The sequence below is a fragment of the Lepidothrix coronata genome, unplaced genomic scaffold, assembly GCF_001604755.1.
Source record: "Lepidothrix coronata isolate B3197 unplaced genomic scaffold, Lepidothrix_coronata-1.0 Scaffold16, whole genome shotgun sequence".
Classification (NCBI taxonomy): Eukaryota; Metazoa; Chordata; class Aves; order Passeriformes; family Pipridae; genus Lepidothrix; species Lepidothrix coronata.
The window spans coordinates 7,580,156-7,595,199 of record NW_016690196.1 but is presented as its reverse complement, the minus strand read 5'-3'; the positions used below and the strand labels follow the sequence as shown (position 1 = coordinate 7,595,199).

General features: G+C 32.4%; 1 protein-coding gene across 3 annotated transcripts in view; it reads right to left on the bottom strand.

Annotated features, from left to right (window-relative positions):
• Positions 1-15,044, bottom strand: part of DNAH8 (dynein axonemal heavy chain 8) — a 129,014-nt gene that overhangs the window by 75,115 nt on the left and 38,855 nt on the right. For all 3 annotated transcript variants that reach the window (XM_017806688.1, XM_017806687.1, XM_017806686.1), the window contains exons 28-41: positions 13,881-14,007; positions 11,769-12,004; positions 9,571-9,675; positions 8,517-8,630; positions 7,586-7,648; positions 6,457-6,557; positions 5,382-5,519; positions 4,050-4,290; positions 2,834-3,033; positions 2,384-2,537; positions 2,120-2,283; positions 1,857-1,959; positions 1,205-1,309; positions 762-923 (exon numbers count right to left, since the gene is read on the bottom strand). In XM_017806688.1, the coding sequence (XP_017662177.1) occupies positions 762-923; positions 1,205-1,309; positions 1,857-1,959; positions 2,120-2,283; positions 2,384-2,537; positions 2,834-3,033; positions 4,050-4,290; positions 5,382-5,519; positions 6,457-6,557; positions 7,586-7,648; positions 8,517-8,630; positions 9,571-9,675; positions 11,769-12,004; positions 13,881-14,007 (2,013 nt within the window). The remainder of the gene's footprint in view (positions 1-761; positions 924-1,204; positions 1,310-1,856; positions 1,960-2,119; positions 2,284-2,383; positions 2,538-2,833; positions 3,034-4,049; positions 4,291-5,381; positions 5,520-6,456; positions 6,558-7,585; positions 7,649-8,516; positions 8,631-9,570; positions 9,676-11,768; positions 12,005-13,880; positions 14,008-15,044) is intronic.

The following is a 15,044-nucleotide window of genomic DNA, read 5'->3' as shown; positions in this document are numbered from 1 at the left end:
GCCAGATAGTCTCTATCTGTTTAAAGCAGTGAACTTTTTCAAATAAATAATGGTGACACAATACATAACTACATCATAAATACATGTTTAAGATAATTCTCCTAGATATTTTAATGTACTGATATTTTTTTAATTAGCAACATACTGGCCGGTTTTAATAGTTGCAAAATTTTTTATTCAAAAATTACATCCAGCATTGTACCAATTAGCAAATTATAGATTCAGAATTTGTAGAGGATGGGAAACAATTTGTTACTTGTTAATGATATTTATGAATTATCAGTAAGACCGAGGAGTTTTCTACGCAAACCAGAATACTTCAACATAGGCTTCTACCAGGACTGCATTATCATAAGTGACAAAGACATGAACTATGAGGTAGATCTGGTAAATTATGAGATAAATAATCATAATCATAGCTCTTGCAATCTTAAATTATGAGAGAGAAATCAATCTGCACATGAAATTTTATTTGCTGCTGAAAGGAGTTAGATATCCATCACAGAAAATACAAGCTGTACTTTATATTCTCCAAGAAAAGAAAAAAAGTAATTTTAAAGTAGATTGCAAGAAAAGTATTATGATATAAACAGGGTACCAAAATTTAAGTCTTTAAGGATTGCCTTCTACTGAGTAGATCCTTCCCCTTGTTTCCTCTATGAAAACTTTCTCATATAGACAATTCCATATGCTCTTTACCTTCCACCTCCCCCCGCACACAATCCAGACTACACACACATATCCACACCCTGTATTCTTACCTGTGCTGGGAATTGATTAAGAAAATTCACCAGCTGACATCCTGGGTCACTAATTTGGTAATATGCTGCCCTAATTATGCCATGCAATGACTTCTGCTGCACTTGCAATAAAATCTTCAACCAAAGTTCTACTGGTCCTTTTGCAACTACTGGAGTGTCCAACTGAAAAATTAATTACAGTAAAGGGTATAAAGTAGTTACCAACCTTCTGTTTCAGAACATGAGTTACTACACAGTTACTAAATTTCTATTTACAATTACAGATTTTATTTCAGCTAACGTACCAGAAATATGTTTAATGAAGTTATATTTGAGTTTTGTTAACAACAATCCTTGAAATATTTATTTATAACTAATAATAATTCAACTTATTCTCTCTTAGATGTTCAATAATAAAATTATTTATCTATTAACATTTCTGGAAAAAAAAATCAGATAATTACTGGAATTTTTTCTCCTTCTCTTGATATGACTGCCAGTATGCGATCATAATCCTTTGGGTGAAAGTCTACTTCATTTATATTGTCAGATATGGAAGTCAGATGAGGCTGTAAGGATAATTCAGGAATCATTCAATGTAAATATTTCACATTAGCAAACAGAACAATAATCTCAAATAAGGTTATCCCGCAAACATTCATTTGAACCTACAGATGAATATCTGACCATTTGTAGGTAATAATTACTGAAATGATTGTGTAGAATTTTAGCTCCATCTACCGTGTTTTTACAGTTTCCAGATGTGATCTAGAAGAGATCAACTGGCTTATCTCAATAACAATCCAGACTAGCTGGATGAATTTTGCAATATGAAAAGCAGGAAAGTTTCACAGGATCCCTTCTATTATGTTTAGTTGTGAAAGGAACCACCTGCAAATCACTTGATGGGACCACATTCCAGTGTTCTGCATTCTGAAGATTTTTTTAAATTACAGGTATCTATTTCACACTTTGTTAAAGACTGAAAAGCAAGAAGAGAATTTTTTTCTCAAGTAAAGTTTGTAAGAAGAAAATGTTTATATTTTAATTTATCAAATGTTTCTCCATATTCTAATTTTTTTTGTTATAAGCAGAAAAAAATCACTAAGGTTGTACCTGAATTGTATGAGAATCACTTGCTTGTCCAAGAATTTCAACAAGTGCAGGATCAGAAATAAAAAAGAATCTTGGAAACAGTAGCCTTTTCTTCTCTAAATACCTTTAAAATTGAACAAGATTCTTTTTAAACTATTTCAGGGTATCATTGTTTTCTGTAAAAGGGTGTAAGTAAAACTAAACTACAATTTACGTTCAATATAAATTATTTACGATATAATAATGCAATAAAGAAATCAAACAATTAACTTACAATCACTTACCCTGTAAGTGATTTCTGACATGATTCCAACTGTTCATGTAACTGAGGGAGAATTTGCTCCATAGTATTATCTCCAACACAGCAGGCTACTACATTTGGGTTTTCATGAGCTCGTTGCATTATTTTTACCCATGATTTGTCAATATTCTGAAAACGCTTTGCTTCCTATATATAGCAAAAGCATAAGTCCTTTCACATCATAATCTGTTGGAAATTATTACACAGCTTTTAATACACAATAGTAGGCCAGCATTGTGAAGTTTACCTGTGGTAACTCTTTTGCAATATCCCCCGCTATAAAAACAGCTTCAAGATAGATCCAAAGGTTCTGCACAACCAGCCATTCTTCAATTATGTGTGCAGAGTTGCTTAGTTTAGAAACCCAGCTCTGAATTTGCTTTTTAAATGCTGTATTGTACCTAAAAAAAGATGAGAAGAAGCAATTATTTAATTCTAAATAAAGCTAATTTAAAATAAATACTTACAATGGTGAAAAAAAACCCGGAACAAACTAACAGCTGTTTTACTTAGAACAAGAACAACCTCATGGATAGGTTTTACCAGCTCGATCACATTCAAATATATTGAGACAAAAGTTTGCTACTACTTTTTCATTTAAAAATATTTCATTCAAATTTATTGCTAATTTATCTCATTAATAGTACTGTTGCTATGTTGGTGTGTTTCTGAAAATACCATGTAAAATTCCAAGTACCTATTGGACAGTAAAGAGTCAAGAATCATTAAACTGTCCTCCATCAATACCAAAAGTTCTGATGATTCAATTCCCTTTAACAGTAACTCTCCTCTTGTTTTGAACTGTGCAAAACTCAGAATTTGGTTTCCCCACGTCTCAGCTACTTGAGATAGTTTGGCTTCTATATCTTTTTCCTTCATGGCAGATATGCATATATCCTGCAAAGAAAGAACCACTTTTTAGACTCTCCATTCTTCTGAAATTAATTTTTTCCTAATACTGGTCATCTAGTAACAGCATATTTAAAAATGCAGAGAACACACTACAAATTTTACTCACTCAAATTACTTGTATGGATAACTGAAAAGTGCACACTTGGAAGTGGATGGATAAATATTTTCTGTGGCTTCACATTTTGTTATTTCTGTGTAACAAGATTTCTGAATCATAATTTTACAAGGTTTAGGGAGTGTCGTGATGCAGACTCATCACCAGATGAACTCTGACTATTACCACATTTCAGTTTATAGAATCACAGAATCTAAGAATAGTTTAAGTTGGAAAGGTCATCAAGTCCAACATTCAGTTCAAATCAGAGCTTAATTCAAAATTAAGCAAATTACCTTGGAATGCTTCCATATAAATCCTTCCATATAAATCAAGTATGGATATATCTATATCTATATATGTATCTATATATATCTTTTGCATACATATTTATCATATGAAACATGCAAACCCCACTGAGTTTTCTCAGGTTCAGTTGGGGGTTCTTTTGAAGTTGTATGGTTCAAAAGAAGCCATAATAATCTATAAAATTCTTAAATATTATTATGCATTAATCCTTCCTCTAAAATTTATGATTTATCTACTAAACTTTAAAGCAACCAGAGTTAAAAAATTAAGTGGCCATAATCATTCAATGTTTTGTTTGAGGTTTTTTACCTGTTTAAAAAGAGCTAAGAAAATCATATACAATAATGGCAGAAGAATTTTAAGAGATTATCTAAAAATAAGTGTCCAAAGATTCCAGCTGCTACCTCTATCTTTATTCATATGCATAAAAACTTCTAAATAAAATATAAATTTGTTTAAACTAGTGTGGTCTGATTAAAAGTTGAGGACTTTAATTAAGTAAAAAATATTTTAAAAGAAGGTAATCATTTTATAAGTAATCATATTATTTTTGTTAATAAGAGAAAATGAACAAGGGGGGAAAAATGTATGCACCTACTTCAATATCTTCTTTATGTTTAAGAATTGGTGCTTCCATGATGTTTCGAAGGCAAAAAGTTTCAGATTCTACATCAAATTCATGCCCTGTTGTTTCAGCAATACGTTCCCAGTGTCTTTGCTTCATTGCTTTGTCAGACATCATTTCCAGCAAAGAACAAGACTCAATGAAATCCTCGATTTTTTTCTTGAGGTCTGAAAACGCTTGCCAGTGGTGGAGACCTTTAGGCAGTCTACGGCACCTGTAGTTAAATTAAATTGATACAGTAGTAAATGCCTCTTCTCTCAAAATAGGAATCGTTTAAACAATTGCTTAAACAAGGAGATACGAAGTGGATTGTATTGCAGTTTCCATTAAAACATAGCTTATCTGCTGCTTACCATCAGAAACTCTTTATTAGCAAAGATAAAACAAAACAAAATTAGTTAAATTTCACATATGAAATCCTTGTATAAATACAATATTTACTCCAATTTAAATACCAGCAATATTCATGGTACTTAGTAACATACCACTTTGGAGATAGACATGAAAATGAAACAGGTATGACCACCTTCTCCCTCACTTTTGGTTAGTGGTCCAGAAACTATTCACTAATGAAAATTATATACTTCTAATGTGGGAAAAACCCCAGCAGAACAGTTAAACAAATATTCATCTCTTTGACCACACTTTTACAGAGCCTACACACTAAAAGCTAAGCAGTTGATCTACCACATAAATGCCCTATTGTAAATGATAAAGTATATCTTTAGCAAAAAAAATAATAAAGCCTTAGTTTTGCATCATTTATCACTTATTTCTCTACCTTCCACTGATATAATTTCATATTTTCTGTAATCAGGTACAATACAGCAGTCAGCCTGTGGTTTAGAGCTATGTCAATGCAGGGTGGTTGCCAGTACATTTGTGTTGGTTAGTTCCCCAGGTGCTGTCAAACTGGATGTTTAACAACTGCCTGAATTTCTCTGAGGGGTAAAGTATCTTTTGTTTGTTATTCTTGTATTCAAAACTTAAAATAAATGTGCTAATCATCCTAGTTGAAGAACTTACTTTCTACAAATAAAATTTCAGCCCTCCTGACCTCTTGATTGGTTTAGATAAGGAGATTGATGCTTCAGCTGACTGTATGCCCTTCAGTTATGAAAATAACAGGTAAAAGATGCTTAACTAACAGTATGGTTTTATTTCCCTCTTTCTTGAATAATCTTATTGTTTTATGATAAACCTTATTCATAGAAACTTTGTATTTAAATATATCAAATGGCTCTACTGAACTCACCTAAACCTTAATGCATCTAACATCAGTTATTATTCATATTATAAACACACCTGTTTTGAAAATCCAGAAGTTCAGCACTAATTTTTTCAATATCTACCTCTGTCCAAAGGATGTCATAATAACCATCGATAGTGCTTACTACAGTATCATATAATCCATACAATTTCTGAAGCAAGGTCAACTCCTTCCTGGGAAAAAAGAAGCAATTATGCCAATAATTTTAATCAGCTCTCTGGATATCTCATAATAGTTAAATACTTGGTAATGTAATGTTATTAGAAAAAATAGAAATAGATCAATCAGAGTATGTTTCTTAATGTAGAAAAAAATGCTTCATAAAAGAAAATCCACAAAAAAGAGAAAATGGTTGGTGCTCAGGACCTAATATCTACACTGAACATATTTGGGGAAGTTTTGCTTTCATCTAGTTCTCCAAAACTTCCATTCACCCCAAAGGAACCTAGATTATATACCCTGAGCTGGCTCTGCAGTGCAAAACAGAGCATGGTAAGTGGGAGCAAGTAGTCAATTTACTTCAGAAGCACTCTCTGAATCCGAACTAAATAACAGCCAGAAAGAGTCAGATCTTCACGTGTTGTGAATCATCATCAAACCATTGAAATGTGCAAACATTTTAGAATCTGCTCCCCATTTCTACAGCTGCTCAAAAAATTCTAATTTTCACAAAAGCTACAGTTAAATTCTTCATATATGGTGAGACTTTCCCTTGCATCTTCTTCAGTTTCTACATTATCTTAACATATAATACTATATTTACTCATCTATTTATATATGTATTTTTATTTATATCTATATTTCTAGAACAGAGTATATTGCTACTTTATATAGTATATACACACATTAAAATGTTCTGATATGGTTCTGTTACAATAATAAATAAATAAAATTATTTTTATTGGCAAATACGTTATATCTGCAAAATTTTCATTCATCTATCTATCTATCTATCTATCTATCTATCTATCTATCTATCTATCTATCTATCTATCTATCTATTTAAGGCAACAGAAAACTTGCATATTGTAATATTTCCCCCTTTGGTATATGCCCAAGATTTTCTAACATACTTAATAAACACTTAAGACATCTTTATTTCACAGTTACCTGACTTTATGCAAAACTTCATACTCTGTGACAGGCAATCCAAACAACCGTTCACCAGATGAGTATGTGATAAACTTTCTCCACAACTCATCGAAGTCACCCTGCTCAAATTAGGTTTCATACAGACAAAATGAAAATATAAGTTTATAGGTTTTAATTTAAAATTATCTAATAATAAATCATTAAACAGTTTTAAACTTGTGTTAATTTTATTAGAAGTATATGTAAATATCTGAAAATGTTTTTGAGCTAAAGTTTTGAACAGTCTTCATGTAACATAATACTCAAATCCACATAGTGAATTCAAAAGTGAAGGTTTACAGAAGAAGCAATCATTCAAAGAAGCATCTTATAGAAATGAGATGTGAAATGAATTCCACATAACTGACAAAAAAAAAAAGAAAATATTTGTATCAAATGGTAAAGTATATAGCCTGAAGAAAAACACTAGAGTGCTAAAAAATTTTTTTCACAATTAGTATCCATAAGTACAAGGCATCCTCTTGGCAAAATAAGAAATACAGCAAATTCAAACAAAATCACTCAATTTTTGCTATGTATTAGGTGCAGTAGAATATTTAAGCATCTTCTTTCAGTTACTCAGCGCTTTTCTCAAACTTAGAATTTACTTAATCCATACAATATATAAGACTGACAAAAGAACTATTCAAGTTACTATAACTTGCAGAAAAAGGAAGAAGGATGAAAAATAATCAAAGCCTCCTCATGGGCCTGTGAACTGAGGTTCATAGTAAACAAATATCAAGTTGAAACACAACTGTCTAATGGAAAATGTGATCTTTAAAAGATTAAAAGATTGTCTCATTTCTGCTATGTAAATTGGCTTCTTTTCAGTAATTATCATGGTGTCATAATTGACTCTTCCATTTTCTACTGATTTTATTACTTCAAGTTTACAATTTCTGCTCAAAAACATGAAGAGTGAAGAAAGGTTATAGATCAATCAATCAATCCTTCCCATTAAGGGAAGCTTTGCATGAGAGAAACTAAAGTATAGTTAACATAATATTACACAGAATATCCAAATTATAATTTGATCAACTTGTTATGATAAGCAATAAAAAATCTAATTTTAATTATTTGGAAATTCAACAGTTTACTTTCTTACCTGAAAGATCTGTAGCCTCTTACTGGCTTCCTGAGGTGGAATACTTGGAACCATAGGCCCTTCCTTTCAAATAAGCAATTTAAAAAATTTGAATATTAGTTCACAAAGTGACTGAAGTCCACTGTATATTTACAGGTAATCACAAAATACCTATTTTTTGTTAGTCAAATTCAAATCAAGCTATGTATCTTGGTAATGCAATACTTAAAATGGTAAATCTAAGAAAAGATAACTTTTATGCAATTGAAAATTCTTTACATTAATTAAACTCAAGAGGACTAGACTGTAACTTTTCATACTTTGTTATTGTGCTGAAAATAAAATACCCAGGCCGTGACCTAAGACAGTCCTTTTTAATGTTGATATGTGAGCAAGGGGCTCGTTAGCCCTGTAAGGCAATCCATCTAAGAGAAGGTCACTCTAAACAAACCTACGTTCTGAGACCCTCACTGCCACTGTCCAAGCTTGCTCGGCCCCGGCAGATGAACCTCAGGATTAAAGGGTGGGCTCAGTTCAGCGCACGCTGTGTCTCACCTAAAAAATCCACTGTGCAGGCTCGAAGGGTTAATGACCTTTCCCAAATCTTCGCTCGAGAAGACTGGCCATTATTATTATATTATGTGAGCAAAGAGGCCACAGCATGTGCTACAATTTCTGAATTAATTTGTAATTTAATTATTATGTAATTTAATTTATAATTAAGATTTCATTACAACTTGTACCACCAGGACTTCTTCTCTTTCTTTACAGAGTTGTGTACACTGCTATTTTTTCATATTGAAAAGTCTGACCTACAATGATGACTTCTTAGCAACCATAGCATCAAACATCAGTAGCTGAGCAGAATAAAATTCTGGCAACCAAATACTGGAAACCAAAAATATTGAAAAACTAAGTACAAGTCTTACATGCAACTACTAACTTCATTTACCGTTTCATATGACGTTTCAAAGTTTGATACATCCTCCTGAAAAACTGCAACTGATTCTAGCAATTCAGTCTTAAATTTGGGCTGAACTTGAACCAACTCATCTTGAACTTCGGTCTGACATAGAAAAGATTAAAATCAAAGTTATTTCCATAAAAATCAGGAGCAGATATTTGAGTATATAACGCATATAAATCAAAATCATAAATAAAACACACCAAATTTTTGAACAAAAATTGAATATTTGAAGCTAAATACATTTTTTCCTCTTATAGTGTTATGTATTTAATTTTTGAGAGTAAAGCTGAAGGAAAAAGAAAAACAACCACCTCAACCAAAAACCATAACAATGGGAATGTGTTTCATTTCAAGGGGGTGACAAAACAAAAAGGTCCTTATTCTCTTTCTTTCCTCCCTCTAAAACCACCCTCAAGCCCCAAAATGTTAGAGTCATCTTCCTCATGGATGGCTTAGCCTTCTCTTTAACAACTTTCTTATACTTTGTTCAAAAGCTTGAGAGAAAGAACCAAGAACTGCACACAAATGTAAAACATACTCTCAAGTCCTTTCCTGAGTGATTAACCTGCAGGACAGGATGTACCTTAATGGGCTCAATGAAATATCTACTTATTCCTATCTAACCACTTACATTACCTAAAATAATAAACATAGAGCTGTTGAGGGATAAAAGGCTGTCCTAAGTGATAAAGGACAACCACCACTTATGGGTAAGGGCACTGGCATAGTATGCACTTCTTAAAAACAGGTAATCTAAGGGTAGTAAACTCCCTGATCAGAGAAGAATGACACAAGAACTGGAAATGAAGGCGAGCAAAAGCAGAGAGACACAATAAATTACTCATTTTCTTGCAGGTGTTAAACACATATCAAAAAAAAAATAGAAAATTAACATACTAACAGAAAGTATAGACCCTGGTGCACAACTGAGGCCAAAAGTGAGAAGTCAGAGAGCAGTGACAATTGGTCTCCGACTCTCATTTATAATCTGAAAACAAGCAAATGAAGACAAATATACGACATAATTTTATATACTTACAGCTAGAGTCTGTAATTGCTTAAAAGAATTTCTCATTGTATCAATGCCTTCTGATTCCTCTTTTGTAATCTCCACTTTATGTGTATTTAAAATGCCATAGGCTTCCTAGATGGAAAAATAAAACCTTAGGAATGATGCATTGGAAGTTCATTTGCAGGAAATAGATCAAATTTGTAAAACACATGTAAAAGGAAATCTGTTAATATATTTTAGGCATTTTTTTAAAATAAGGATGATGAATGAAGAACTAGGGAACAACAGCAAAAAAATATTTCTTCAAAGATTTCCTGGCTGGAATACTAGGAAAACATATACAAACAAAATAAATTTAATATTAGAAAATATAAAACTTTATCCTCTCTATGGTATTTTTATTCCACTTATTCAAATTCCACCTGAATGTAGATTTTAACGAATTTTTTCAAACTTTGAATAATTGTGCACACTAAGTTACGCATTTATAAAAGTTTTGCCCTATCGTCTATAAAATCTTTGTTTCTAAGTTTGCCACACTGTCAAATACCTGCATCTGTATCTGAAACTGAATGAACCTTTCTTATTTCTTGTTCTTATTCGCAATTTGTTTGCATATCTTCTGCTTTATTACCCTCCTCCTACACACATTGCATTATTTAAAAATTAATTCATTTTCATACTTTATTCAACTTTTGCTGGACTCACTCCAGTATGCCAATGTCTGTCTTATATTGGGAAGCCCAGCACTGGACACAGCACTCCAGATAAGTCTCATATCCTGGAGTAGAGGGAGTCATGCCCCTCCATCTGTTGGCAACATAACTTGTAATACAGTCCAGGAGACCCTCAAGCACTTTTGTTGCAAGGGCACTTTTCTGGCTTACATTCAACTTGGTGAATGAAACTCAGTTCTTTTACTGCAAAACCTAATTTCTACCCAGGCTCCATTGGTATCTAGGGTTATTCTTCTCCTGGAGATGGAGAAAAAAAGATCTGAGAGCAAACTGTTAACTTGGCTAACCCTACTGACATTAATGGGACTCATTACATTAATATAGAAAGGGAGTAAATGTTTGCAAGATAATTTAGAATATAAGTGGTTTGGGAAAGAATATTATCCTAAAGATTCATCTCAAATTGGCAGAAGCACAATAATAATAAAAATAATAAACAAAAATGTTAATATTGCTTAATTTTTTATACCTTTTATTTATTTATTTTAAAAGTTTGCATGATTTTCTACACATGTAAAACCTGACAAGTAAACAGTGCTGATCTCAGTTCCTTTAGCTTGCTTTATTTAACATCTAAGAAATAACATTTAATAGATCTGAATACTACTTTAAATATTTAAATTATTGTTCAGGTTCTTCTTTTACTTGTTTAACCTCTATGTCTTTTGGATCACAGAACTGATTGTTTTATAAAGACCATCGCATAAATTATTAAGATAAAACCCACTTTCATGTCATAAAACTAGTAAAAGAGATTGCTGAAAGTCCTTTTCAGTATCATGTTAATAGAACAGTCTTCAAGAAAGAAAATGTTACTATAGAGCAATAAAATTTCTTCTCCAAAATCTGGATGAAAACATAAAACTAATGTCTTCTACTAAGTTGACTGCTTCAGAGCATGATAATAAATACAATGTACATAGAAAACTTAATAAGGTTCTTTTAGCTTCTTTCTTATAGAGAAAACTAAAAGAATGTTGCAAGATTTTGGCAGCATACAACGATATGTGACACCATAAATATTCTCTGGCTATATTTCAAGGACTAGATGATCAAGATGTTTGTTTACAGACACAGAAAAGTTAAGAAGAGGATTAAGGCTAATGGAAAAACACTCAGCAAGAGAGAGAAAATTGCTCCCTCGTCTTGTGCTCTCACCTTCTTATTTCTGTATGTTGTCTCCTAGATTGCATTTATATTAAAATTTATTTGAAAGAGAATAGTTTTTTATGTTTTGTATTAACACAGTATCTAGTAAATTATCTAATACTGATTCATAATATAAAATAAAAGTAACAACAAAAATAATACTTTCTTACCCATCTTCAGCCTGGTTCCTTCAAGACAGTAAATTCACTGTTAGAGTTCTCACATAATCTTAGCTTGTGACACCTAATCTATATTATCAAATATTAATAATGGTAATAATAATAATGGATGAGATATATAAAATAATATTTATTCAAAGAAAAAATTAAGTCATCTTACTTCAATAGGTCCCAGGGACATATCCATGTCTATTTTATTTTCTTGAACTTTAGATAAAGCTTCCATTGCTAATCTGACATCATCTAAGGTACGCAGAGGTTGAGACAATTTATTTATGTATTCAGTCATGAACGACATCATGTCTGTCAATTTCTTTTTGTATTGCTCATTTAAATGACGACAGAGAAGCATTTTCCAGGCTTTGGCTTCAATTGCTAAAGCTGTTTTCAGTGGTCCTGATTTAAAAAAAAAAAAAAATGCAATCCAGATCTTAATTTTTTTCTGTTAAAAAAGCTCACATCATCATATATGGTTCTTTAACAGCAATAAGAAAAAAGCAGACAAGCGATCCAATTACAGCATTTTAAAAGTTTCAAAGCAATTCTAACTATAATGAAATATATTTCTGTTATGTTGTTGTATACTATGGTAGGCGTAAAAAATGCTGGTAAGCTTACCTAATGGAATACATAGAGAAGATGAATAAAGAACAGGATGCCTACTTAGTAATGTGGATTTTCAGAGAATACCTTTGATATTTATTAACCAAATGCATAAAGATTGGTGGTATTTATATGGCTTTTACCCATTGAGGAGGTGGCATCTTGGGATTTCAATACTGGGATTTGGAATAGTTCACAGCTAAAACTGTAAGGTGACAGATCAGATGCAGTTAATATATAAACACAAACCAACAAAGAAGGGACAGAAAAGTCAACCACTGGCACTCTAACTTATTAACAGAATAAATTAGGATTTTAATAGGCAGTGTTTTGTACTGTGATAAAAGAAAGCAAAACATACTAACAGCACAAAAAGTTTCTGCTCACAAAACAAATTTTACAGCAGATACAGATTCTTCTTTAATAATGTGGCTATTAACATTAAAGAGATGATTCCTGAAGGCCACAGGTAATTCAAGAAAAGTACTGTACCCTTTCAGAAGTTAGTGTCTCTAAATCACAATAAATCAATTCCCAAATCTAGCAGTTTTGGGAACAAGAAACAGTCCAAGAAACTAACTGCTGCCTCAGACTGTAAAAACATTTAATAACCTTGTTCCTTAATCTAGAGGATTTGGCTCCCTCTGATGCAGTGGTCACAGATGAGGGAGTACTGTGACCATTAACAAAATCCATATAATTTTGTATACATTGGTTATTACCACTCTTGTTCACTCAATAACAGGCAGAAAGTGTTTTCTAGAGTGGTTTTATTAAGAAGAAACTGTATCCAAGACCTGCATAAGGATATGTAGTCAGCAGTTTGACATTTTTGCCTATTCACTGAAAGAAATAAGGTCACATCACCAAGATCCTGAAATGAACTCTAGTCTTCAAAAATAGGCAGTTTCTGCTTCTCTGATGTGCACTGAAGACAAATTTTAGTTTATTTCTTAATCTAATCAAACAGATCTGTGAGAAAAAAAGGTTGCTCATTAGAAATGTGGCCAACTGATATTTTGAAAGGGACACGTTTTTTTCTTGTCCCTAGGTATCAACCAGAGAGTTGGTCCAGAGTAGACATGTTAGCCCTGCAAGGTGAGAGGCCTAAGTGTCATTCAAATCCTTAACACAAACAGCTATGCCATAGCATAAACAGCTTAATTCAGAATAATGATGTTCTGAGAGCTAGAGATACTAAACATGGGAATGGCTAAGTAGCCATATCTCCTGCTGAAACACACACTGAAAGTGAAAAAGATTCTAATGCAGTTATGTGCTAGTCTTTCACCAATACCAAAGAAGATGCTTTATTCTTTCAATGCTCTTGAGAAGTACTGACTGACCTGGTGCCAGAGAGGAGTGCCAGGGAGGATTAAATTAGTGTCAGTACATACCCGTTAACTCTTTGGCAAGCCTCCATAACAACTTCACAGCCATGACAGAAGTTACTGTCCATATTTACACTCCAAAGAAAAGGCAAGGGGAATAGAGGTTTTTTTCAAGTCAGATAGTCAGTGAGGTCTCTTCAGTGATTTCTATTCATATTGAAATATATATATATATTTATATATATATATATGTACTCATATTTACAAGAATAAACCAAATAACATGACTATTTTACTCATTATCTTACTGTACACACTAAGATAAGAATATGTCATACCTGTATGCAATTCAATTGGACCAAGAAGAATAATGGGTTTTAAACTTGCCATCTCTTGCTGAAACCTATTATAGTGAAGTATTTCTTCTTTAATTTCAGAGAGAGTAGGAGAGCTAGCCAAAAATTCCTGCATGTAGTTTAAAATGTCAGTCAAAAAATGTCCTTTTTCATATTTCTGATAACACATGTTGCAACAGTTATTCAGCAATTACTGAAAATGTATACCAATATTATACCTGCTTTTAGCCTTCTGTAGCCTTGCTAACATAGTAAAATACATGTTTACCATTTTTTCTGTCAGTAACTCTCAAGTTTGTTCAGAAATTTCAATCAAATTTAACAGAGAAACAGATATCCAGGACATATTAAGTGCCTACTGGTTTTGTGAAAACAGGTGACAAAACAGAGATCAGAAAATATGTGCCCACACTTACAGAAAGACTACCTCATTAGCCCAATTATGTGTAAAACAATCACAAGAAAATACATCTTCTAGGCAGTTCCATGAGCAGAACTCAAGTGCAGAAAAGTTTTGCGATTCTGAGAAGCTGCATTTCAGAAATGTTACTCAGGCCCTCTATTGATTATGCTTACATTGGCATGGGCAAGTAATAAATGCTGAAACCTTTTTCCCACTTCTACTCTTCTGTCTGAGAGTACTTGGACAGGCAGTGGAAGAGTTAGCATAGTGGTAAAGGAAGAATGCAGAAATTAGAGGACATGTATATAAAACTTAACTGCCTTATTCAAGCTTTCACTGTAGCAGTATCTTTTTCTTCAGTAGTAACTAGATCAAATGAATAGTATTTATTTGATTAGACTTAAAATTCTGGAGCAAATTTTCAGCTCTGTATATAAAGTGGTGGTTTTTAGCCCACATAAACGGCTCAACTTGCACTGAGACAAACAAAAGAGGGCAGTGCCCCCGTATTAAACAAAATTATGTGATATGTATATATAGTGAAGTCTATTAAATAGAAAAGAACAGAAAACTCTATTAAGTCAAGGTTAAATAAAGACTATATAGAAGACAACTTTCTTCTCCTGAATACCTAAATTCAAATTCTTAATTAAAACTTTATTGTAGAAGAACAGTGTGAAAAACTCTGAAGCAGAAGTCAAACCTCCAATTCCTGGAAACTAATTTTTCGTTGCTGTAGCACA